Source organism: Ceratosolen solmsi, unplaced genomic scaffold (genome assembly GCF_000503995.2).
Source record: "Ceratosolen solmsi marchali unplaced genomic scaffold, CerSol_1.0 scaffold12, whole genome shotgun sequence".
Lineage (NCBI taxonomy): Eukaryota > Metazoa > Arthropoda > Insecta > Hymenoptera > Agaonidae > Ceratosolen > Ceratosolen solmsi.
The window spans coordinates 493,534-520,177 of NW_011948456.1; the positions used below are offsets into that span (position 1 = coordinate 493,534).

The 26,644-nt window shown below is 22.3% G+C and overlaps 2 protein-coding genes across 4 annotated transcripts; both read left to right on the forward strand.

The window, feature by feature from the left end:
• The first annotated feature begins 514 nt into the window (after window positions 1-514).
• On the forward strand, window positions 515-17,729 carry dlp (glypican dally-like). 3 transcript variants are annotated; one of them, XM_011505348.1, is made up of 8 exons: window positions 711-784; window positions 2,159-2,289; window positions 6,552-6,722; window positions 10,423-10,565; window positions 15,594-15,842; window positions 15,910-16,078; window positions 16,165-16,606; window positions 16,727-17,729. In XM_011505348.1, the coding sequence occupies exons 3-8, from the start codon at window positions 6,614-6,616 to the stop codon at window positions 17,325-17,327; spliced, it is 1,713 nt and encodes a 570-aa protein (XP_011503650.1). In that variant the 5' UTR covers window positions 711-784; window positions 2,159-2,289; window positions 6,552-6,613; the 3' UTR covers window positions 17,328-17,729. The 3 variants fall into 3 exon arrangements, with proteins under 3 accessions (XP_011503649.1, XP_011503650.1, XP_011503651.1); XM_011505349.1 differs by having other exon boundaries at window positions 2,159-2,281; XM_011505347.1 differs by lacking the exon at window positions 2,159-2,289 and having other exon boundaries at window positions 515-784.
• A 5,095-nt stretch (window positions 17,730-22,824) lies between these two features.
• On the forward strand, window positions 22,825-26,514 carry SPoCk (secretory pathway calcium atpase). Its single transcript, XM_011505350.1, is given in 14 exon segments — window positions 22,825-23,020; window positions 23,092-23,181; window positions 23,271-23,368; window positions 23,502-23,572; window positions 23,575-23,735; window positions 23,814-24,150; window positions 24,233-24,426; window positions 24,504-24,698; window positions 24,798-24,954; window positions 25,033-25,203; window positions 25,270-25,771; window positions 25,839-26,082; window positions 26,150-26,291; window positions 26,362-26,514. Coding segments are annotated over 14 exon segments (2,673 nt in total). The 5' UTR covers window positions 22,825-22,840; the 3' UTR covers window positions 26,493-26,514.
• The last annotated feature ends 130 nt before the right edge of the window (window positions 26,515-26,644 follow it).

Sequence of the window (26,644 nt, forward strand, 5' to 3'; positions counted from 1 at the left end):
CCATTAAATAATACAATATTCATGCTTAAAATTGTTTTATAATATAGCTACAAACAAATATAGAAATAAAATTTGAAAAGAAAAATATATATAAATGAAAAACAAGTCTATAAAATGTGAAAATGTATAAAATTTGAAAAATATGAGTGATTTAATTATCTGAACAAAAACAAGTTGTTAAGAGAATGAGAGAAACAGAACAGATGTTGATTTACTAATTGATAGTATGATGGACGCATGCGCAATAGGGGTTACGGATTAAACGAAGCAAAAATAGTTTGTATGATATGCGTAGAAAGCAAACGAAGGAGCAATTTATGCAACTAGTCACTACACTATTGTTGAAGAACTGGCTTGTCCGAGTGCTAGAGCCAGCAGATGTCGACAAAAAAAGAAGTAAAACCTAAGACTTAAGTCGACATCAAAGGGGTTACATTTAGTACGCATTCCTGTTTCTATATTAAGTTTTCCTTCTTAAAATTGTTCTTGTAAATAAGCATCTAAGGATTACCGGCAATTTCTTGTCGTTTAGATTTTATCAAACTGAGAAGATATAGTATTTGATTTGTATACACCAATGGAATGAAGAGTGCTTGTCATCGTGTTATTAGTGATCGAACAATGTTGCGAATTCTGATGCTGACGATTTTCAGCTGTGCTAGTGCGAATGCAGCTGCTACTACACGTACAAGATCGTCAACGACGCTTAGTTGCATTGCGGTTAGAAGTTACTTTGAAGCTGAAGGGTTTCCCGCTAGTAACATACCTAAGGAACCTATTTCATGTAAGTATATTCTAATAATTAATAGCAAATAGTGATAGATTCTTATATATTTACATTTTATTTAATATTTAGAAACTTTTTAAATTTCTATTTATTGTACACATATTTAAATTTAAATTTAATGTAGATATAGGAATTACTACTATATTAACGAACTTTTAATAATGATAGATTACAAGTTGCTATGTTATTGGCTTTAAAAATGATATTTCATAATAAATAATATTCCTCCATGCTCTATTTTATTTTTCATGATTTTTGGTTTCTTTCCACTCTAGTTGGATGTAGCTTTTTATTTATTGTACATTTTTACATACTATTTTACGCGTGTATATTACGTATGTAATTACAAATACCGAAATAGGCTGTAATATATGAAATTATGTATATACCGAAAAAAAAAAATGCAATAAATTACTTCAAAATTTAATAGTTAAAGAACAAAAAACATGTCAATTATTCGGGTATGATAGCATAAGTACTGTTTAGATATCTATATTCCAAAATGATGAATGTGTATGTAGATAGTTTACTTTATTATTACATACTGATTCTTTATTTGTCGCAGTAATTCAATAATTACAAAAATCTATTTTCAAATCTTTAGCATTCAAGTGCAGAACACAACTTGTAATCCTTGATCTTTTTATTAGAATTATTTTAATTTATAAATTTGATATATTATAATATAATTATTACCATACATTAAATTAAAATTTCTTATAAATCATTTTCATTGTTATTATTTTACATTTTAATTGCTTTAAATATAATATAATGTGTAATTTCATTATTCTTGAATCCTTACAACATTATTAAGATTTGATTTTTAAATTTTTCTGACATTTAGTAGTATATGTTTTAAAACTTATTTAATAACTTGTATGTCAACTATAGATTATTCTTTATATATACAATTCTTAATGTTTAGAATCTATAGAGAAATATAATTATTTAAATTATTCCTTTTAAATAAGATTAGTCCAATTTTTTTATGTAAACCTTTTATGCCTATATAATAAAATTAAAAAAAATTATTTTTTGAACACAAAAGAATACTATACAAAATATTTAAATAAACTTTGTATTTCATTAACTTAACAAATCTGATTATAAAATTAAATAAAAGAAAATTATTTATCTTTAATTACTTAATAAACTTAAAAATTATATTTAAATACAATTATTAAAACAATCTATCTAAAGAGAGTTGGAAAGTAAAAGAGGTAATAGAAAAATGTACATGTAAATAAACCTAAATAGGCAAAGAGCCTTGCTTTAATATTCAATATCGTTATTTAATGAATTTATTTTATGCTACACTATGATAATTGTTTTGAAATTTATTCCATTAATTTTTCTTACCAATTACAGTAAATAATCTTCATACAGCAGTTATCAAATTTAAAAACTAAACAAAATCAAAATATAGTGGATCCTAAATGAGATAGAATAGAAATAAAAGGAATACAAAATTCAGAAAGAAGTTAGTGAATGGTAAAGCTGTAAGTTGTTATAATCTATTTGAAGAAAATATTTTAGTTTATAATTTTGGATGATAAATATGTATATTTTCAACCTAGTTTTTGTATTTAAGATTTTGAATACGTTTTATAGCCAAAATTTAAAAATAAAATTAACTTTAAAATTTTGTTGAGCTTTGGCTTTGCTCCAGATTTTATAATTGTAAATTGCAATATTATATCTAGTCAACTCATTATTTCTACTATAATAAATTATTATATTTACATTATTCTGTATAATATATTTAGTATAAATGATGTATAAATGACTAAAAATAATTTAGTATTAAATTAATTGCTTAAATTTATTGCTAATAAGAGAATAAGATATCATTTGGACCTCTAAACACAGATTAATAAATATTTTGAAGAATAATATTTTTTATATAGATCACTGTAATTAACTTTTATTTTAAAAAATTTCATTTAATTACCATTTTTTAAGATAGTAATAAGTTAATTTAAATAATTTTATGATCAAATCTAAAATTAATAAATGAATTAATTACCTTTTATAATAAAAGTAAATAAAAATTCATAATATAACATAATAAAAGAATAACACAGAGAAATTATATAATCAAATTCAACAGATCATAGTAATCCTAAACTGGAATGGTTTTCTGCTTTTACTAATTTTATTTTTGTAATCAAATTATTAATAAGTAGTTCTGATATACATATTATTTTTCCATTTCTTGGATTTTGTACTAATTGATTCACATTGTTTCAAATTTATAAATCTTATATTAATATAAAGCTGATAACCCTATTTAGTATTTTTCAACTTTAATAGCTTTCAGAATGTTCAGAATTTAATATTAATTCTGTGTTTATCCTACATTGATTTTATTCCTGAATTAAAAATATTGTTATATAAAAATTATGAATCTTAGTGAAATATACAACTAACAAATTAAAATTATAAAATTTTATGAAAGAGCAAGGAAAATAAACATGTCTATAAAAAGCTAAGTTTTTAAAATGTTTTTTATTCATAATGAATATTAAAAACGTATTTAAAAAATACCTGTAATGTTAAATTTGAATGATTATTAATAGTAATAACATTTATCAATTGCCATAAATAATTTAAATAAAAGAAAGATGTTTTTTGTAGTTTAAAAACATTTTTACATTAAAAACTATTATTAGATTCTGAAACTAAAAAAGTAACAAATTTGTTATATTAAAAATGATAATGTAGGTTCATCAATTATTATTGTATTTTTGGAAAAATGAGTAAAGACATGTTTTAACTTACTGTCCTTGCCAATTTTGTAAAATTAGATTTTTAAATAAAATAATTATTTCGAAATTGACTCAACTATGATACAACTATTGTAATTTATGTAACAAATCTAAATATTATTAATTTACAGTTGACCTTTAATCAGTTCTTTATCTATAATACAAAAGAATTTTTAAAAGAATCTAAATCCTATGAAATTATTTTTTCATCATTTCTATTATATTTTTAAAAATATAAATTTTTGTATACTGTACATTACAATTCTTTAGTTGAACAAAAAAGAGAAAAATATAATTTATATAAATATTCATATACATGAGTATTCTGTTAAAAAATTGTTACAACATTTCTACACCTATATACACAGAAAAACATTTATGTACAATAATAGCTAACATTTGAAATTTATTTCATAATTTTAAATGAATCTTTTAAGAAAATCAAAATAAAAATTTAGCCATTAACTATATAATATTATATATAGTATGTATTTTATCTATTTATTGTGATTATTTACATTTTTAAATTATTATTTGAAATTTAAAAATTTATTTAAATTAAAAATCAATTTTAATTTTACAAAGTTGAAAATAAACGTTGATCAATAAGCTATATTTTGAATTTACATAATACACAATATTATTATTCACAAAAAAGTATTATCAAATATGAAAATAGAGTTTAAAAACAGTTTAATTGTTAATTAAAACAAATAAATGAAGTATAAGAAAAAATTGATAAAAAAATTAATCTGCACTTTCAGTTGATGATCATTTTCACGTTGAATAAATATATTACGTTTAACTTTAATACTGTAACTTTAATTATTTAAATTTCTTATACTATATTTTTTCCTTGTATTTTCACTATATTTACCTTTAAAAGCTTATGCGTAATTATATTTAAGAGAGTGTTTTATTCAATTTCTAAGATTATATGATTATTTTTTTAATTTATCAATTCACATAAAATACAAATATTGACACTAAATTAAGTAAAAAAAAGTTGATCTATGTCTAAACCATTTATTTATTTGTAATAATTGTTTGTATAAAAAGTGTAAATTCACTAAAAATGTATTTTTATTGTAAACATGCTTTTTGAGCAACTGAATGTGTATGGTAAAGACGCATTTAAATACAGCATTTTTATTTTTGCATTTAATTTTTGCAATAAACACTGCTTCAATTTGGAAATAGGATAATTGACTAAAAACAATATGTATGTTATACATTTTATGTATAAAATATTACTAATAAAATTATATTATTTGAAGAAATTTTTTTAATGAATTTTTTAAATTTTCACAATTTTTAATTTTCATACATTATATCGTGTCTGTAACCATAAACCAGAATCCTCATACCACACATAATATTCCTCTACTGTAATATACATAAAATGAAAACTAATATAAAAACAGGTTTGTCCGAATTGATAGGTTATTCACAATTACTAATTTTCATGTTTGACGAAAAAATCTAGATCTTCATGAAGATTAGTTTTTGATCTCTTGTTTCCAATTTCCATTTTTTATAGATAATCTATTCGAATATATTGTAATTTGTAAAAATAATTTATAAAATATATTTTAACATTAAAACGATTTATATTTATTTGATTAGAATATTTTTATTAACAGCTGTGAGAATTAATTAACAATGAGAATTCTATGGATAAATTTCTTGATAGAATTAAATCTTGTATATTAATTTATATATAAAAATTAGTATTTCCACAAAAAGTTTTTCATTATAATAATATTTTATAAGCAGAAAATCTTTTGTTGACAAAAAATTAAAACTATTAATTTAAATTATCGATATTTTGTAAAAAAAAAATGCGAATAAAAGTTGAAAAAGTTATAGTTATAATTTTTTGCTACTTCAAATAAATCTTGTAGAACTTGAATTGCATAATAACAAATTTCAAATAATAATCTTTATTTGAAACTACTTCATATAAAATAAAAAAATCTAATTTCCTTTAATTATATTTTACATTATGAAATATTAAAAGAAAATAGTTATTTCTAATTCTACAGAACAATTTTTAAAAAATAATATGTAATTGCTAAAGTTCTAAATTATCTTGTCATTGGTTTTTACTAAAAAATATTTGTATTCAATCTACTATAAAGTTGTAAATTTTTTAGTAACACTACTTACAAATACATTACTTTTTGCAATTTTTACATAGTAGCTATAATTAAAATTATAAATGGTAAATGTTAACTTTTTAAGTTAATAAAAACTATATAAGAATCTAAGAAGAACAAGTACTGTAATAATATTACATGGATGGATTATGATGATTTCTACATGTCGTTAAATCGATGACAAATTATAAATATTGTAACAAATTTGAAAGTGTTGATAATATTAAAAAGTTATTTTTGATCTTTAGTCCTTTTATTCCCAAATATTATTTGATATACTTTAAAAATTTCTCCTCCATGACAATTTTTAATTTTTTTTCTGAAAAATTCAAGCTTTTATAAATGTTTTGATATACATAAAATGACATTTAGAGCATTTTTATTTAACAGATTATAATGAAGACCCTGTGACTTAAAAAATATGATATGAATTAAGTGTACATAATACCCGAGTGTACATAATATTAATGATTGGCTTAATTAACAACAAATATTTTTTATACTTTTGATTATTATTTTAAGATTCACATATATGTCGTACCTGTAACCCTCTGTTTAAAATATTTCTTATTTATAATTTAAACAAATATAATCATTATATAATAAGATTTACTAATTGTAATAATTAAATTATAACTGTCATTAATATTTTGAATAATACAAAAAGGAAACCTAGTTTAAATTTTGAACAAACCTTCACAACTAATTACATAAATTTATTTCACGGAATAAGCTAAAATGTAAATTTTCATTATTATATTTCAAAATTATTTACCGTCATTTATCATTTCCATTTTATGTTGAATACAAAGATCAATTTTAATTTTTTTATAGCAAGAGAATTGAAAACATGTGGTGGTATAAGTAGCGGTGGTCGAGTCTGCTGCACAACCGAGATGGAATTACGATTACAAGCTAAAGCTCGTGAAAAACATGATAGAGCGACCAAAGAGATTCTTCAGCGCCTCCAGAATATTTTATACACTAGAGCCATTAAATTTCATGGTAAGCTTTTTATCATTTTTTGTTTAACGATTTTTTAGTAAGTCAAATGTATTATTTAATTTCAATATATTTAAATAATACATTGTTGTTATTTTATATAATTATTTTTATATTGTTATTCAATTTATATTAAATATATTATATATTTATATTAAAAGTAGATAAGCAATCACTGGAGTATCAAAGTTGCAATTTAAAAAATAATAATTTTCAAAATATCTAAGAACTTAAAAAAATAATTCCGATATAATTTCTAAATGTAATTATTTTGAAGAGCTGCAATTAAATAAACTAACGAATTTTGTAAATATTTGAAATAAATTAAAAAAATTTTTTATTTAAAATGATTTATATATTAAAGAATCAAACCTATTGTATACAAATTTGAAACAGATTATATAAAATTGAAATACTTTTTAATAATTTTGGCAGCTCATTGTTTAAAAGAAAATAGTATAAATTATTTTAACATGTAGATATTATCTTATTTGGCCATACGATGATAATAAAAACATTTATCAAATTGTTATTTCTCTAAATGTTTCATTTATTTATTTAGGACTGGCCCTATACATTGGTGTACTGAGCTTTTGAATATTCTAAAACCTGTAAAAATAGAATTAGTTAACATAAAACGGATTTTTAATTCTTAGAGTGTCTCTATCATAAAATATGTCAGCAAAAGAATATTGTTAAAGATATTGTAATAAAAAATAACGATAGTATTCTTTAGTATTAATTAATATCTATTATAATATCTAATATTAATTCTTAGGATTTTATGATAAAAAGGTCGATACTAAAAATGAACAATATTAAAATAACACATTGTCTAGTTCCATAAACAATACGAATTTTTCAAAATATATTGATATATCTAAATATCATTAAAAAGGGCGGGATTAGCGCATGCATGGGTTCATTTGACCACTATTGACTAAATGACGACATTATTTTACTTGACGGGAGTCGAGTTCATAGACAAATGATTGATAGAAATGTAAGATATATTTAGCAAGAATAAATGTAGTTATGCTCCATCATGTCACTTACTCAACTTCTTGTTCAACACGAAGTTCAAAAAATATTTTTTCGTAATCTTTAACAAGTGCTATACTTTCATGTAAATATTGGTGTCGTTTATAATAAGTTGATAGTTTTTTATTATAACATTATGTCAAGAATTATAGAACGGATGCAAAGACAACAAAGAAAATGTCCTGACAAAATAATAAAAATTTTGAAGATACCTTCCAAGAGGTGATGTTTAATATAATGAAATAATATGTTATAAAAGCAGCTTCAACAAAATATATAACATTGAAAAATTGAGCAAAAAAAATACATAAAAAAATTTAGGATAAAAGACTAAATTTAGTTTGTAAAATGAAGAAAATTAGACAAAAATTTACTGAAAACAGTAAAATGAAAAATTATAATAAATTTTATTTAAAAAACGTTTACATTTTTTGTAATATAAAGCGGACAATATTTCACGATGAAAATGTTTGAGAACATAACGTCTTTTTGTTTATAGTTTAGAACATTATAATTTGAGCGTTGTTAGTTATGATTAAAATTATTAATAATCATTAATGGTTATTGATATTTATTACTATTATTATAATGTATATCATATTGCGAGTTTATTTCTTATACCAGGTAACATATAAAAATTATTAAAGGAATTCAGAAAAAATAATAAAAATTTTCATTTAAAGAAATTGTATTTAATATTTATATGTAAAAATTTCTACAACTTTTAAAAATTCATAAAACCAAAAAATAATTTAGACTACAGATATAAAAACTATCTAAAAATATAGTTATCTTAATATATTTTTATTAATTTTATAGGTATTTTATTTTTTAATTTTTTTAGGATCATTAAAATAGATTGCATAAAATTAGAATATAAATTTATAGTATATTATTAATGGTGTTAAATAATTACTGTTATGTATAATATTAAAAATTATAAAATATTCGTAAGTACTTCTTTCATGTATAGATGTTTTCATTGTGTGTTGTGAATAAATTTTGTAAAGATTTATACATTTTATATCAATTAATTGTATTTGTTTAAAATATTTCGTTATATTTACTGAAATATTATATTATTTGTATTCAGATATATATAAAGTCGTTGAGTAGTAAATTTGTTAACATTAAGTACAGGAATATCATTAATATTTATTTCTAAAAATAATTGAAAGTATTATTTCCTGCTAATCGGAATTTTAATCATTGATAGTGATTTTATATTCAGTTTATATGCCGTCTTTATATACTTCTTAAACTGTATTGAAGAAAACAAACTAATTATGTTTATTATTACAGACATTATTTGTTAAGATTATTTAATTTCTATTTATTTCTATTTATATTTTTTTAATTGCTTATTTTCTGAAAATAAAAATGTACCTAGTATTTAAATACTAAATTATGATTTATTTAATTAATTATAAATTTATTACCACAAGTAATAAAATAGTTAATCGTCATTATTAATTCTATTTATAATAGTTAAGTCATATTCAAAAGAAAATTATTTTTATTGGGTATTAATATAAAATCAGGTCGAGCATATAAAATAAAAAATTGTAAAAATTAGCAAAATAATGTTGCCAACCAAATATAACATTTATATTAGAAATATACAAATGATGTATTATAAATAAACCAAGATTAGATAAAAATTTAATAATAAATAATTTTATTTTAATTTAAAATATTATTGTTACTAATAAAATACATACTATTTTACGTGAGATTTCATACACTAAAATTATACAAAGCAGTTATAAATAGCACAATGATCTTTGCAACAGTTATATCAATAAGTATAAATACCATTTTTTAATTTCATAAATATCACAAGTAGAATTTAATCATAAGTCATCTTTTTCGTTCAGAGAGCAACCATCTTTGGATTATCACCACTGTTCAATAAAATTAATAAAAAGGTCACCAACTGCAGTTTTTTACATATGTCGAATATATATATTGAATAGACCAGTTTTTAAATAAAATTCGTCATTTAATGTTTTATTATTGTTTATTTATTTGTTATATAATTACAAGAGAATTTTTTAAAAATATGTCTTTTACTCTATTTTAAAATTTTATTTACATGCCTTTAGGTGTGTGATATTTTTTCATAATAATTGTTAAGTTTTGTAATTTAATAACCTCAAGGTATATAAATGACATAAGATGGAATTTCGAAATGAAGTAGATTTATAATATTAAAATTATCTTCTGTTATAAGGTTTAATATAACTTATGAATGTTAATACATTTTTTTAAATATATAATCTTATTCCTTTATAATTTTTATAATATATTTAAATAAGAATAAATAAATTTGAATGTTTACACTAAGAAAAAACTTATTGGAAATTATTAGCTTAAAAAAATAAGATTATTAGATTTTAAAAAAATGAATAATATTTTTCATAATAATTTTATAAATTTTAATCATAATTATTATTTTCTGGCCCACATAGAATCGTATTTTTTTTTATATACTTGATCATATAAATTATGCTTTAAATCCTATTTTTAATTTAGTCCGTACTTAAATTTGACTATAATGATATTTACTTATTAAAAATGTATATTTTTAAATTGTTTTATTTTTAAAGATATGATAAAATATTAAAAAATAATTTACTTTATAACTTTTTATTTGTTTAAGATTTTTTCAATGAGTTATTGAAGACAAGTAAAAGAAGTTTTCATGAAATGTTTAAGAAAACATACGGCATCCTATATGAACAGAATGCTTATGTATTCATAGATCTTTTCCGAGAACTAGAAAAGTATTATACAAAAGGTTTGGTAAGTACAAAAAGTATTCCAATTTGCAGTTGATATATATCAATTAATTATATTATTTCAAATTTCTTCTTTTATTACTTTTTTAAATTAATAATTTTTGATTATTTGAAGATTTAAATAAATCTATTATTACATGATATTACAAACTTTTTTGAAGAAGATTATTAACAACATTAAGACTTACGTTTGTCCAGTATTAGATAATTAAATAAAAAAATACACTCATTTTTTCTGTTGCACGCAATATTTTAAAATATACTCCCTTTATTTCATTATTATTATCGTTTCTAAATTAATGATGAGAAAACTTTATGAAATCAATTCAATTATATTATTGGTAAATGCATACATAACAACAAAATTCATGTGTATTGCGAATAGAAAAATAAACTTTTTGTTAGACGAAAGTTAATATTTAATACATATTTGAATTGTGGGGTCTTAGCAATCAATTTTATATTATAGTAACTTCGTTTGTTATGATTATTATAATATGAATATGAATAATTCGAAATATTCTTTTTGAATCTTTTTTGTCAAATTGATATTTTAATATTAAAACAAATTTTATATTCTTAATTCTTAAAAATTTTAATTAGACAAACTTTAAGTTGTGCAAATTTCATGAATGGAACAAAGTTTACATATTTAATTACTTCACATCTTTAATTTGGAATCATTTATCTTAACCTATGTTTAATTTATCAAATAATTAAATACCAAGTAAATTATAACTCTACGAACATTTAAACAATACTATTTACATATAATAATGTTTTGTCTACTTTTATAAATTAAATATTTTCAATGCTTTTAACGATTTATGAATTATTAGTTAATTAGGTTTCATATACGATAAATGGCATCACTCAATTAATTATATGCAAAAAAATACCAAAAGAATATGATCAATTAAAATAACCAATTCCAACATAGAATTGAAATTTGTAACACTACATTTACTAAAATTGTAAATGATTTAATTGCAAAATATAAGTATAAGTCGATTATTTAAATTGTTTATGATTATTCTAGCTTAATATAAATTTTGGAGATCAATATAATTGTAAAATATAACGATAACTTTATATTTATAATTTAATAAATTTTAATTTTATTTACATAAGAGAATAAATAAAAAAATATTCAATATTGAAAAGCCTAAAATTCATGATAAAAGATGAAATTACTATTTATACTATACAATATTAATACAGGTTTTAACACAATTTGAAGTATAACCTTAATACTTCATAATGCAATAACTCATACGATTGGTACTGGTGTAATTTCTTTGTTTTAATGAATGGTATAGAGCCATTATTTATTAAATCGATCCTGAAATACCAGGATACATTATCACGTACTGACATTATAAAAGACTTATTTTATTTCTGTAGATTAGTAAAAATTAGATTAGCTTAGTAAAAATAATAAAATAGATGCAAAAAGTAGCTATATCTTTCTGTCATTACTGATTAATGGTAACAAATTTAATTTTTAAAGAAATTTTTTAATTAATCATTTTTAACTATAAATGTGTTTTCTTTTGAACGCCTACTAAAAAAAGGAAATAATGTATTATTTCATGATGTTATTATATGTCATAGCTTGCTTTATATTATATTTGTGTTTAATGAATTAAAAAAAAATTTTTAATGAATCTAAAGGATTTTTTGCAAGTGAATGTTAGAAAAAATTTTGTTAATTAAAAAAATTAAATATATCCCATTTAATCTTTATAATTATGTGATTTCTTTATTATGTTTAAAATATTAAGATATTTTCATCTAAATAATTAATTTATACATAGTTATGACTTTATTAATATCTTATGTATTAGAAGATGTCAATATAATATTATCCTTCTAATTTGAATTTTAATACAAATTTTCAGATATCAGTAATTGACATTCTCTATAACCTATATGTATTTTTTCATCAATTAAATGAACAATAGTAGAACTAATAAGTATATTTAATAATATAAAATTAAATATGAAGTATTGTTAAATTAAGAATGCTATAGCATTCACATCATATTTTATTCTTAATTATATTTTACTCACTCTATTAAAATAATTATCATTTGTATCTAATTTAATGATTAAATAAACAATTTTAATTTCCTGTATGTGAAACGTTAATATAGAATAAATTAAAAAATAGCAAATAGTTTAATATTTTTATTACTTTAAAAAAAAATTAATTAAATATTAAAGTAGTAGTTGAAAGTAATAGTAATGTAATAATAAATACATTTAATAATCAGAATTTATTTATAGTATAAGAAAATGTAAGTACTTGTATGTTATGATATCATTATGATATATTAACTAAATCAAGTGCAATTGTAAACGTAAAGTTTAATAAATCAATGGAAGTGTATGCAGTTACTATTATTGAATAGTTAAAAAAAATGTTTGAACAAATCTTACTTTATAGTAATGTATTTTATATATTAGTATATATTACATTGTTATACAAATCATGCATTAATATAAAAAATTAAAATAATTTAAAATGTAAAATCGAAAACTTAAACGAATATTATAATTAAGTTCATTTTTTATCTATTTTTACACTTAAAAATATGTTGATTTAGGAAATTTACTCCAGAAGAAAGTAACTTATATAATTTACTAAATTTTTAATATTTATTGCTTCCTTGGTTGAATTTTTAAAAGATCTTCATTTAAATGTTCTGCACCTTCTATTCCATTATATTCCATTATATTTTATTTATATTTTTACAAGAGATACATCACAATAGTAAGAGTATTTTATCAAACAAAATCTCTTTGCGTAAAAAAGAAAGAAACTTTTCAATATTGAACCTTTGTTGAATTTAAATTTAGCTTTATATCGTAAGATGATTTCGTTACACTATAATTCCATTTATTTATGCTTGTAGGTTTGTCCTTTTGTCTAAAAATCCTAATATCTACGATAATACTATATTTTTGGTTATTGTCTAGCTCATTATAGCGTCATTGATACTTTTCTGAATTATCATCATAGTCTAAATGTTTTCTAAAAATTGATCATGAGACGTAATTAAGATTTCTTCACTGCACGCACCTTTGCGTGTAACTAACATTGAGACATTAATTAATCAATCGAGATTTTTATCAATTATATGCGTATGTATAAAATGTTACCACTATTTTGTCTATATATTATTATTATTTATTTTTTCTTAATGTTCTATGAGTTGTGCTATCTTTGCAAATACCATATTATTTTATCAATTACTAATATAAGCGATACGGAATTGTTTTTCACAAAATAGTAATACTGCAAAATACAGAATGAATAGAATAATTTATATAAGTAATATCAATATTCTAATATTTTCATTTTTCTTGTCAACTTATTACTGTAATAAGGGTAATGTATAAGTCATATATTGAATCGGTATAAATATAATTTAATATCCTTCTTTTTAACTACTGTGTATGCAATAAATTATTGAAACATATATTGAAATTGAACATCCAAATATGTATTATTTTATAATATAAATAGTTTTCAATTAATAATGGAACTTTTCCTAAATTTACAGTCTTTTAGATATTCCTCAGTTCCTATGAATTTTCTTTTTTTTTCTGTAAATATCCTTTTGGCTTATATTTATGTATTTTTTTATAACATACTCCGTGTGCATAGAAAGATAATTGATCTATTGCATGAATATACATCGAGATTTATAATACAATCCATAATACGATTAATTTATTGTTGACATCTGAATTGTATTCAAAACAAATTTATCTCACGAAAATGTATATAATATACAAATAAATTTGTGTAATAAACAACGGTTAAACAATATTACTTAAATTATCAAATTAATTTAACATATTAATAATTCGTCCAACAAATATAATGTGAACAGAAAAATTGAACTAAATTTAGAATAAAAATTAGTAGTTTTGTCATAAGCATTTGCTAAAATTTACGTTCTAGCGAAGGATAACCCGATTTTATATACTTATAATTATTTGTTTTCTTATAATTGCAAAATACCGCTTTTTTATGTGTAAATATAATAATATTATAATTGGTAAAATTAGTAAAATATTAAAATTAATATAATAATATAATAAAATTAATATTTACTACCATATTTAATTATTTAACAAATAAATCAAATGGAAGATTTACCACAATATCAATTTTTTGTTATAAACGGCATCGAAATGTAAATTTCTAAAGCGTCGTTTCTCGAGGAATTAATAATTTTCCATTAAATAACAATATGTACTTAAAATTTATATAAATAAATATTAAATGAAAAACATTAACATTATAAAATTTGTTCAAATTTTTTTTATTGATGTCAACAATCTTTTAACTTAGGAAAAATTTTAAGAAAAAATTGAATTACAAATTATATTATTCGTGTATAATGTAAAAACTACTGACTTTAGATAATCTAATTTTTTAGCGATAAATTATTTAATAAAGTTCTGTTTGTCTACTAATAAAATATATAGTGAAAAAAGAAAAATTGTTCTTAGTACGTATTCTTTTAGAATTGAGCTTTAAAACAAATCTTTAATCTATAACTTATCAACTGAAAATGTAACTATTCAACTGAATTAATTTTAAAAATTAAAGAAATAAATTTTAAAAATACAAGATTTTAAATACAAAAAATCGAATTCTTAAGAGAATATAAAAATTCAGGTCACGTGATATGATAAAAATATATAAAACATTTCATTATAACATAGACATTCATTATAAGGGTTATCTACAAAAATACATGTAGATATAAATCCTTTACAACAATTTCAAATAGACCTCTTATAGAGATATTAGTTGCTATAAAATAATAAAAAAAGCGCCATTATTAAAGCATGTTATTGAAATTCTATCGTTTATATATTATTATTATTATTATTATTATTATATATAATTGAATGTTAATCAAATTTTTAATTGAGAGTATTAAATTTAAACTATGGTTCACATAATTATACGGTTTACGACAGTGTTCGATAATTGTTATTTAATTTGAAGGTGGATCTGGATGATGTGATGGATACTTTCTTTAATACACTCTACCAAAAGATGTTCACGGTATTAAATAGTCAATATAAATTTGATAACAAGTATCTTGAATGTGTTGGACACCATATGAAAGAAATGAGACCCTTTGGCGATGTACCACAAAAGCTAGGTGTTCAAATAAAGCGCTCCTTTATAGCAACAAGAGCTTTCAGTCAAGCCCTTCAAGTTGCTGCTGAAGTTTTAAAAAAAATGCAGCAGGTATATATATAAATATTATCTCTAAAGCAAACATAATATTTTATTAATATAATTTATACTGTCACAGCTTTCAGTTTCCAGTGAATGTACCGCAGCATTAACGCGAATGACAGCTTGCCCGTCTTGCAGTGGTATTTCTGATAATATGCTTGCTTGTAATGATATGTGCGAAAATGTAATGAAGGGTTGCTTAGCACAACACGCAGCTCTAGATGCAGATTGGAATCATTTTGTTGGTAAACTGAGAATACATTTTTTTGAAACTTGAATTTAGTCTATGAACTTTAAAATTTATAATAAGAATTTATAAAAATGTCCACAGATGCTGTAGATAAAGTGGCGGATAGATTGCTTGGACCTTTCAATATTGAGATGCTTGTACGACCTATTAGCCTTAAGATTTCAGAAGCAATAATGAATTTCCAGGAAAATAGTAACGATGTATCACAACGCGTTTTTACTGGTTGTGGTAGGCCAGTGTTGGGACGTAGACGTAAGAATACGAATATGCCTGACCTCAAAGAAATAGATGAAACTAGATCATTGGACTTTGAAGAAAATAGTGAGATGTCCGAAGAGGATGAAGAAATAGAGGAACAGCACTCAACTGCGGATATTCTTGATAAGCTAGTTAAGGAAATAAAACAACGTATTCGTGATTCAAGACAGTTTTGGCTCTACCTACCATACAAGCTTTGCAGTGATGGCCTTGTTGTTCCGCCTAGCAACACCAATGACTGTTGGAACGGCACCCATGTTGACAAGTCGGTATTCTCTTACTTGCTAACTCAGCTCTGCTGAAGTGAAGCCTGACAGTCTGTACAATATCTTTCTCTCTCTCTCTCTCTCTCTCTCTCGCTTTATCTTTATCTGTCTGACCTCAGGTACATCTACCCACTATCATCGAATGGTGAATCACAAAACTTGAATCCGGAGGTACGCGCCACAGGACCACTGGTCGGAGTCGTTAGAGCGCAGATCTTCGCATTAAGTAGTATCAGCAATAGATTGCGCTCTGCTTTTAATGGACATGATGTTGATTGGATCGATGCTGAAGAAATTTGGTCATCGGGTAGCGGTTCTGGATCCGGTGGTATAGACCCTATCACCGATGATGAAGATGGTTTTGCCGAAGAGGGTAGCGGAAACGAGGGTACACATAAGCACACACTTGATCTTGCTCCAAATATAATTCGATCTAAAGAGTATAAAGAATCGAAATTACCAGTTTCAACGTCAACATTTCGAATTGATGTGTTTGAAAATGGATCTAAATATGAGCCTGAACGCGATTCTATTAGTGATCCCAGTTCCGACTTGGGATTTAATCTAAATCGCGGTTCCAAAGTAAATGGAAATAGAACGTCTATGGATACAGGGATAGCTGATACGCCTCGACGAATGTCTCTTACAAGAGCACTTACGACTTACTTCCTACCTATAGTTGTCGTGTGGTTCGGAGGTTGCCTTACCGAATGGCTATGATCTGTATTTAATAGAAGTTTTATTTGTTTCTTGTAAATATTCCTCATTGAAGAGCTTTGCAAGCATTGTGATGAACTGCAATTACTTTTATTACTTATCGATTGCTTTTAAATTCATCGTTTTTGGTACGTATGAATGTGTCACGTGTCTGATAAAATAAGTTTGAAAGTGCTTATAATTCTTCTATCCTTGGTGAATAAATTTAATTGTGTGCATATGCGTCCGTGTGTGTTTACCTTTATGGTAATGATATTGTAATAGAGAACTGACGTACATTTTTGTAAACATTTAAATATATCACTATATTATTTTATTGCGATCATTGTTTAATGATAAACGTGTTGGCATCACCATTTAGAAATATAATTTTAAATAGCTTTATCAAGTTTTGTAAATATTAAAAAAAAACATACATGAAATTAAAACCTACACTTTCGCTCGTTTCTATTACATTTATTCAATTTCTATATTAGTATTTATTTTATGCAATATTTGACAGTTAAATAGTCAATTGATAGATGAGAATAATATTCATAACAATAAAACAATGACAATTTTTTAAATAGATTGGAAATTAATATATATTTAATATATTAATAAACAATACGATTAACAAAAAAGTAACAAAATAAAATAAGAAAATTAATTAATATGAGAATAAAAATATATAATGGATTCACGTGATAAAATGATGTACGCTGTTGGATTCTTAAAGAATTCTATTGTAGCATCTGTACTTAATTTCGTTGTATGTGCAGAACTCAAACAAATGATTGGAAAGATATTTAATTTAGCGAGAAACTGATATTTATTTTAATATACATTTTTATCCTCATAATTTTCACTGTAATTGTTATAATAACTATTTACAACCACATTGACTATTACTCCTTACATTACCATTATTATCTTAGTTCGCACATATTATCAATAATACAACAATTTATATTTATTTAAAGATAAAAATTAAATTCTAATAAAAAAAGACATGATTTAAAAATTTTAAATAAGAAATTTTTTGCTACAAATAATTTGTAAAAAATTTATTATTTAGTGAACATAAATTTTATTATTAGTAATATGGATTTGAATAATTCAAACAAATCCCTATTTATATAAAATTTCTATTTTATAAAAAATAATGTTTAAAACCAAATTTTTCGAACATATCAATTTGTGTTTTTTTTAATAAAAAACGCATATAAAAACATTTTTTGTAAGAATGCAAATTTATAGTTTTATATAATTATATCTTTGAAACAAAAAATTTTTACTTTCATAAATTCACATAAATTACATACGTAATATTAAATTTTATTGCAGGATACCATGTATATTCTTTGATTATGAAGGAATTGAACATTAATACAACTTTCATTTGATTTAATGTAATATAAAAGTGTATTTCATGTATTAAAAATTGTCAATAAGTATAATAATGCACGTGTTATAACATTTTTATTTGAAAAAATTGTTAAATTTTTCAGTAAACTTTTGTAAATTATCTAGATTTTGTATAATAAATATTGAAAAGTATAGACTCTAGTTTTGTAAGCATTCAATAAATTTATTATTGGGTTAATTGGGATAAAAATAATTGCATTTAATATTTGAAAATAAACTGAAGTTATTATTTAAATTGTAATAAATACTTATTACAAAAAATTTAATTAAGGTATATGCATACAGAATTATCTTCAAAATTTAATTTAAATATAATTTTAAATAAATCTATTATTTATGAATCAAGAAATATCATTTATACAAATTTTCTAAATTATGGTAAAACAATCATTTTAAAGTATAGTAATTAATATAATGAAAATCTAATTACAATTTTCTATATTAAATAAGTTTTGTTACAGAGTAGAAGAGTTAATAATGTTAAAAACAAAATTTTAATTTACAATATTTTCTTCAATATTTTGACAAAACTATTTACTCTTTCAATATAGCATAAATAACTGAAATGAAATAATATAGTGTAATAGTCTCTTTAATTTTAATTATATATATATATATATAAATTATTTTCTATTATGACGTAATTAATTTTTGCCACTAGTGATACAAATAATTTATAATTATTAGGCAATTATACATACTATTTAATATTAAATATAATGTAGCATATTACTTTTAACAAGCAGTATTTATATTCAAATATATATTTCAAATTGTACAATAGTTTATTATACTCAAGCAAGTTAACTCAATCATATTTTAGTGAATTTGCTTATTTAAATATGCATGAGACTTCCTAAATAACACAAAAGCATTTTGTTTTAATCATAAAATTATTTTTATTTTATAAGATATTAAAGATATTATTTTTTGATATTTTTTTGTCAAGTAAAACTGTCGAAACTTTTATTACAATGTCTACTATTTACTAGTCATTTTAAGTTATAATAATATAGAAAAAAGTTTTAATAAATCAGTGGTTTTTGTGTATGTAAGGTTATTTTTATGAATTTCTATTTCTTTTTTTTACGTTTTTCAATTTCTTACAAAAAATGTTCATTTTATTTATTTTATTAATTAGCTATATATGTAACTTGAACGTGTATTTCTCAATGTATCTTCTATTCATTCTCAACAAAGGTTACTCAGCTCAAATATCTTTTTCATGGTTAACATCTGCTAATAAGATATTCATACTACAATGGGATATTGTTCAACATGATCCTAACCCATTTCTTATAGCAATTTTTTAACACAAAGCTTACTCATTATATTATTTACAAGATTTACATTATTCGTAAGTAGTTTTTTACCCAGTTGGTGAGCAGTATTTTCAATATAATGATATTTCAAAAATTTATATATATTTTAATGACAAATTAAAATCCAAATTTAGATTCATAAATTCTTTCAAATTAATGTATTCCTGTTTTTACTTTAAAAAATTAATTGTGTTTCTCGTTTCTTTATTTCCTTTATTATATTATTTTATAATCTAAGAAACCTGAATCAATTATAGATTATATGCGACTTTAGTAACTCTAATTTCATATATTATAAATTAAATTTGAAACATAATTATTTAAAATAAATATTTCAGACAAGCACAGTAACTAAGAAAATAATATAACTTAGTTAAAGAATTTAAAATAATATTCATTATAAATATATATATATATATAAGTTGTAAGATGTAATTGATTAAATTAGTATAGACTTTGATATCAAATAAAAGTATTAATATTATTATTGATTTAATTAAGTAAAGATGCAGTTTCAAGAAGATAACCTTAACCAATACTGAAGCTAATAAAAAACAACTATCAACAACTTTTATTCACTTGTATATTTCAATAAATAATTTTTCATAGTATTGCCAATACAAAAACGATCTATAGAAACAGTAATATAGAATTTGTTTAAAAGGTATAGTTTTCAATAGTTAAGTATAACGTTTATCATTGGCAGACCCTACAAATTCATGCAAAGCGGTCTAAACGTTTATGCAAAGGCCTTTCATTCTATACATGAAAAAATACATCCATAAGGTGCAAAATCCTTAATTCATCCAAAACTAACATTGAAGCAAATTAAATGACAATAAATTTTGATTATTCAATTATTTATTTTTATTTGTTACTGAAACATATAAAAACAATAAAAAAACCCAGTAAACGAATAAACTTAATTTGGTAAAAACATTTTTCTTAAAAAATAAAGTAATTAGAAAACATAACGAAATTGAAGAAAAATTTTAACTAAGAATGTTTATGAATCTATTATTCGATTTCATAGAATATTTATTATATATATAAAAATATATAATAATATAATAGAATATTGTAACAACGTACTTGTGTTATGAAATGACAAATTATTTATGATTATCTTTTCTATTATTTGAAATACATTTAATTATATTAAGAGGACATAAACATTATTCATTGGAGATAGTATAGAAATACATTAAATAAAAAATATTACATATACATTTGTTTTATTTTCAAAAAATCTATTATTTAGAAAGTAACAGATTTATCAGCAAAAATATTTTTAATAGCATTAATTTCTAATTTTTTAAAAAATGTCGAATATATATAAGGAATGCAATTTGATATAAAATATTAAAAATTATATTTAAATTAAATACAATACATTATATATATAAAATTTCAAAACCTTTTAAAACAGATTTTGTTATTAAATTACTATATAATCTACATCTTTACTTTTCTGTAATTGTTCAGTTACATTGATAAATTTTTCTTTATAACTTAAAATAAACTAAATTTTATTTATATACAAAAGTATATATAAATATAATAAATTGTAAAAGATAATTAATGACTTATACAAATAATTTAAAAACTATTATAAACTTATAAAATAACAACAAATAATTAAATAATAACTTATAAGAAAATTTATTAGCAAAAAATTTTAATTAATTAAATGTTGGTTGAAATATTTTAAATAGTAGTTTTATTATTGCTCATCTTTATTTTTGAAAAATTTTGATAAAAAATTATTCGATTTCAAATAGATGAGGAGCTCCAGATATTTAAAATTCCAACAATATAATTTCATGGAAAAATAAAAATGTTTATTTATTTAAACTCAACCGTTAATTTCAATAAAAATTAAAACGTTCCCATAAATTTTATGTTACTACAATAAGGATCAATAAGAAAATATTGCTTCGAAAAGATTTTATAAATCTTATGTTTTTTAATATTTAAGGTATGTTGCAACTTTCATAAAGCGCACTGATATGTTTCTTTCGTTTTATTATGCATTGAATAATGGTGCGAGTCTAGTAACCAATCATAATACAAATACGTATTACTTATTTTAAAAGAAATATAAAATAAAAATTATAATAGTATACAATAGTAATCTCATTCTGTATATTCACTTATCCTTCAGAATTATTTATAAATGCATAACATTTCTTAGTATATTATTGTTAAATATAATTATTACTAGGAAGCCGAATGTTATAAATTAACTAATAAATGATAATTTAAAATTCAATTTATCATGTAATATTTTAAATCTATTTTATATATGATATTATGATTCTTATATAATAAATCATTTAGATATACAAAAAGAGAAGCAACAACTTATAATTTCTGTCTCTTATTCCTCTTTCAGTTCAGAATATTTTACAATTTACTCAAATTATAGATTAACTACAAATAGTTATATTTATGAACTGATAAATCCAAGATAAAATACTTATACAATAAACAAATATAAAAAGTCAGTCTAATAAGAAATCGACTAGGTTCGTACAGATTTTTTACGAAAATTTACGCGCCTTTTAAATATGCAATTGTTAATCTCTATTTTCATCTTTTGTTTCAGTATTTAACATAAATTCTGACAATTATTTAAATGTTTCAAATTTATCATTAAACTGGTAATAAATTTTTTTTAATTAAATCTATTGATGAATTATATAATCTTTTTTTTAAATATACTAGGAAAGTTAGCTACTTATATAAAATTGAAATATCTGAAACAATAAATACAACAAAGTACATATGTGGCTTTCAACTGCAGAGGCATCCTGTTTAGGAACAGAAGAAGTAGCAGGACGTTTAGAAGTAGATAGTAGAACAGGTCTCTGGTGGGAAGAAGCAGATCATAGAAAACAATTATTTGGTCACAATGAACTGAATTTTAAAGAAAATGAATCTACATGGAAAAAATATATAGAACAAGTAAAAACATTTATTAAATTTATTCAAAAGCTTTGTTTTTATAAATTTATTAATATTTGACTTTTTCATAGTTTAAAAATCCATTAATATTACTTTTATTGGGTTCAGCTCTTGTTAGTGTATGTATGAAGCAGTTTGATGATGCAATCAGCATAACCATAGTATGTAAATGAATTATTTTCTTATTAGTAATTGAACTCATTAGTAAGTAAACTTTTAGTAATTTTTATAATTATAATATATTTTTCAGGCTATTATAATAGTTGTTACAGTGGCATTTGTACAAGAATATCGTTCAGAGAAATCCTTAGAAGAACTAAGTAAACTTGTACCACCAACTTGTCATTGGTACTACAAAATTTGTATATAAATTGATTTTAAAACTATCATATTATCAATTTTTTTAAATATTTTATTTACTATTTATTTTAATTATTAATATTAATCTAATATTTATGATAATTTAAAATTTAACTTTTAGTTTACGACAAGGACATTTAGAAACTTTTCTTGCTCGTGATCTTGTTCCTGGAGATATTGTTTATTTAAATATTTGAGATATGAAGCTATTGCTTTAGCTATTGATGAAAGTAGCTTTACAGGAGAAACTGAACCAGCTCAAAAATCTACTGCTCCATTGTTAAAAACTAATGGACACAATGCTAAAAAGAATATTGCCTTTATGGGAACGTTGGTCCGTTGTGGAAATGGCAAAGTAATTTATATTATATAGTTCATATTTTAAAATAATTATATATAGCTGATTTTGAATTATTTGTTTATTATTATACAGGGAATTGTTATAAATACAGGATCTAAAAGTGAATTTGGAGAAGTATTTGCAATGATGCAAGTTGAAGAAGCACCGAAAACACCATTACAACAAAGCATGCATATTCTTGGTACACAGCTTTCTTTTTATTCATTTTGTATTATTGGAATAATTATGTTACTAGGCTGGATTCAGGGTAAAGCAATTCTTGAAATGTTTACAATTGGTGTTAGTCTTGCAGTAGCAGCTATCCCTGAAGGTTTACCCATTGTTGTTACAGTTACTCTTGCTTTAGGTGTTATGAGAATGGCCAAAAGAAAAGCAATTGTAAAAAAATTACCAACAGTTGAAACTTTAGGTAATTCATTTAAAATTTCTAAATTTTTCATATCAATAATAATAAAGATCTAATTAAAAATTTTACATTTAAAATATAATAGGATGTGTGAATGTAATTTGTTCTGATAAAACTGGGACAATTACAAAAAATGAAATGACTGTTACAATTATTGTTACTTCTGAAAATTATGTCGCAGATATTACTGGAGCTGGATATAATGCTGTAGGAGAAATAAAAGTACGAAAGTGTGAGAATCTAGAACTTGCACAAGCAGCTATACGTAACATGTTAGAAGTAAATATTAATTGAACCATTGAATTAATTTTTTAAGAGTACTTAAAAATTATGTATTAATTTTTTTTATTATGTAGGTTGGATGTGTTTGTAATAATGCTGTCATTCAAAATAATACTTTATTAGGTCAACCCACTGACGGTGCTTTTTTAGCATTAGGTATGAAAAATGGAATGTATGGAATATCAGAGAAATACCTTCGACTTCAAGAATATCCATTTTCATCAGAACAAAAAATGATGGCTGTTAAATGCACCGCAAAATATGGAGAAGTATTTTTAGAAATAATTTACAAATATATATAATAATAAAACATAAATAAAATTTCTATGTATATTATATATAAGAATAAAACATTTAATTTTTTTTAGAATAGGCAAGAAGTTTTTTTTGTTAAAGGAGCTGTTGAAAAAATTTTACCACAATGTACAAAATATTCCGTAAATGGCCAATTTTATCCTCTCTCTCAAAAAAAAGAGCAAGAATTCTTCACTGAAGCTTATGATGTAGGACAAAGAGGTTTAAGAGGTTCATAAAATACTAAAGAGATAAGTATGAAAGTTATATATTAATATTATTAAAAAAAATTTTAAATACTTTGTTCAGTTATTGGCCTGGCTCGAGGCTTATCTTTACAAGATCTTGTTTATGTAGGACTAGTTGGTATTTGTGATCCACCAAAACCACATATATGCGATGCAATTTCTACTTTAATGGCAAGTGGAATAAAAATTAAAATAGTTACAGGAGATGCTAAAGAAACTGCAGCAGCTGTTGGTAATTTCTTTAAATTTTTTAAATGATTTTATTATTTCATAGATCATAACATTTCATATTTTTCAGCTAATAAGATAGGATTAGATGTAATGCATACTAAACTTATGTCAGGAGATGAAATTGATTCATTGTCAGAAGAAGAATTAGTAAATAAAATAAATATAGTCAGTGTTTTTTATAGAGTTACGCCAAAACATAAGCTGTGCATTGTAAAAGCATTACAGAAAGAAGGAAATATTGTAGGAATGACAGGAGATGGTGTAAATGATGGTGTAGCATTAAAAAAAGCAGACATTGGAATAGCGATGGGAGTAAATGGCACTGATGTTTGTAAAGAAGCAGCTGATATGATTTTAGTGGATGATGATTTTCACACTATTATAGCAGCAATTGAAGAGGGCAAAGGAATCTTTTATAATATTCGTAACTTTGTACGATTTCAATTAAGTACAAGTATTGCAGCTTTATCTTTAATTGCTCTTGCTACTTTGATGGGCATTCCTAATCCACTTAATGCTATGCAAATTCTATGGATTAATATAATTATGGATGGACCACCAGCTCAAAGGTATATTTAATGAATTTACATAAATTTATTTTTATTGGACAGAAAGATTTATATTTTTTCTTATTAGTCTGGGAGTTGAACCTGTAGATAAGGATGTTTTAAAACAAAAACCACGAAATACAAAAGAACCCATGATTACAAAACACCTTATAATTAATGTCTTATTGTCTGCAGCTATTATTATTTTAGGAACCCTTTGGGTTTATAACAAAGAAATGACTTCTGGTGGAATTACAGCTAGAGATACAACAATGACATTTACATGTTTTGTATTTTTTGATATGTTTAATGCATTGAGTTGTCGATCTCAAGTTAGTATTTAGTTAGTATTAAAAACAAAATGAAGACTATATAAACTTTATATTTTTGTATTTTTAGACAAAATCAATATTTACAATTGGTTTATGGAGTAATAAGATGTTTTTAGTAGCTGTAACATTATCTGTTGTGGGCCAAATGTTAGTCATTTATTTTCCTCCATTACAAAAAGTTTTTCAAACAGAAGCATTATTTATAAAAGGTTAACTTTTATTTATATTGAAAATAATCGAGTAAATTATGATTAATAATTTATATAAATGTTATTTTAGATCTTATATTTTTAGTAGCACTAACGTCTAGTGTTTTTGTTATTAGTGAAATAAAAAAATTTTTAGAACGGCGGTTAGTAAAACGACAAAAAACTGATTGTTACATAAAATCGGAAATGAACTATGTATGATATTCTATTAATAAAACTAAATAATTAAATTATTAAATTTCAAATAAAGATATAGATTCAACATTGATTTCCCATAGATTCAACATTGATCGGCTAATTTATAATTTTTAAATTTTTACAAATATTTGATGGTTCTTTAATGTTAATATTTT

Coding starts and splice junctions, on each gene's coding strand:
- dlp (XM_011505347.1), top strand. CDS start 583: ATGAAGAGTGCTTGTCATCGTGTTATTAGTGATCGAACAATGTTGCGA. Junction 15,843..15,909: donor TTTTAAAAAAAATGCAGCAG/GTATATATATAA, acceptor ATACTGTCACAG/CTTTCAGTTTCCAGTGAATG. Junction 16,607..16,726: donor AACGGCACCCATGTTGACAA/GTCGGTATTCTC, acceptor GTCTGACCTCAG/GTACATCTACCCACTATCAT.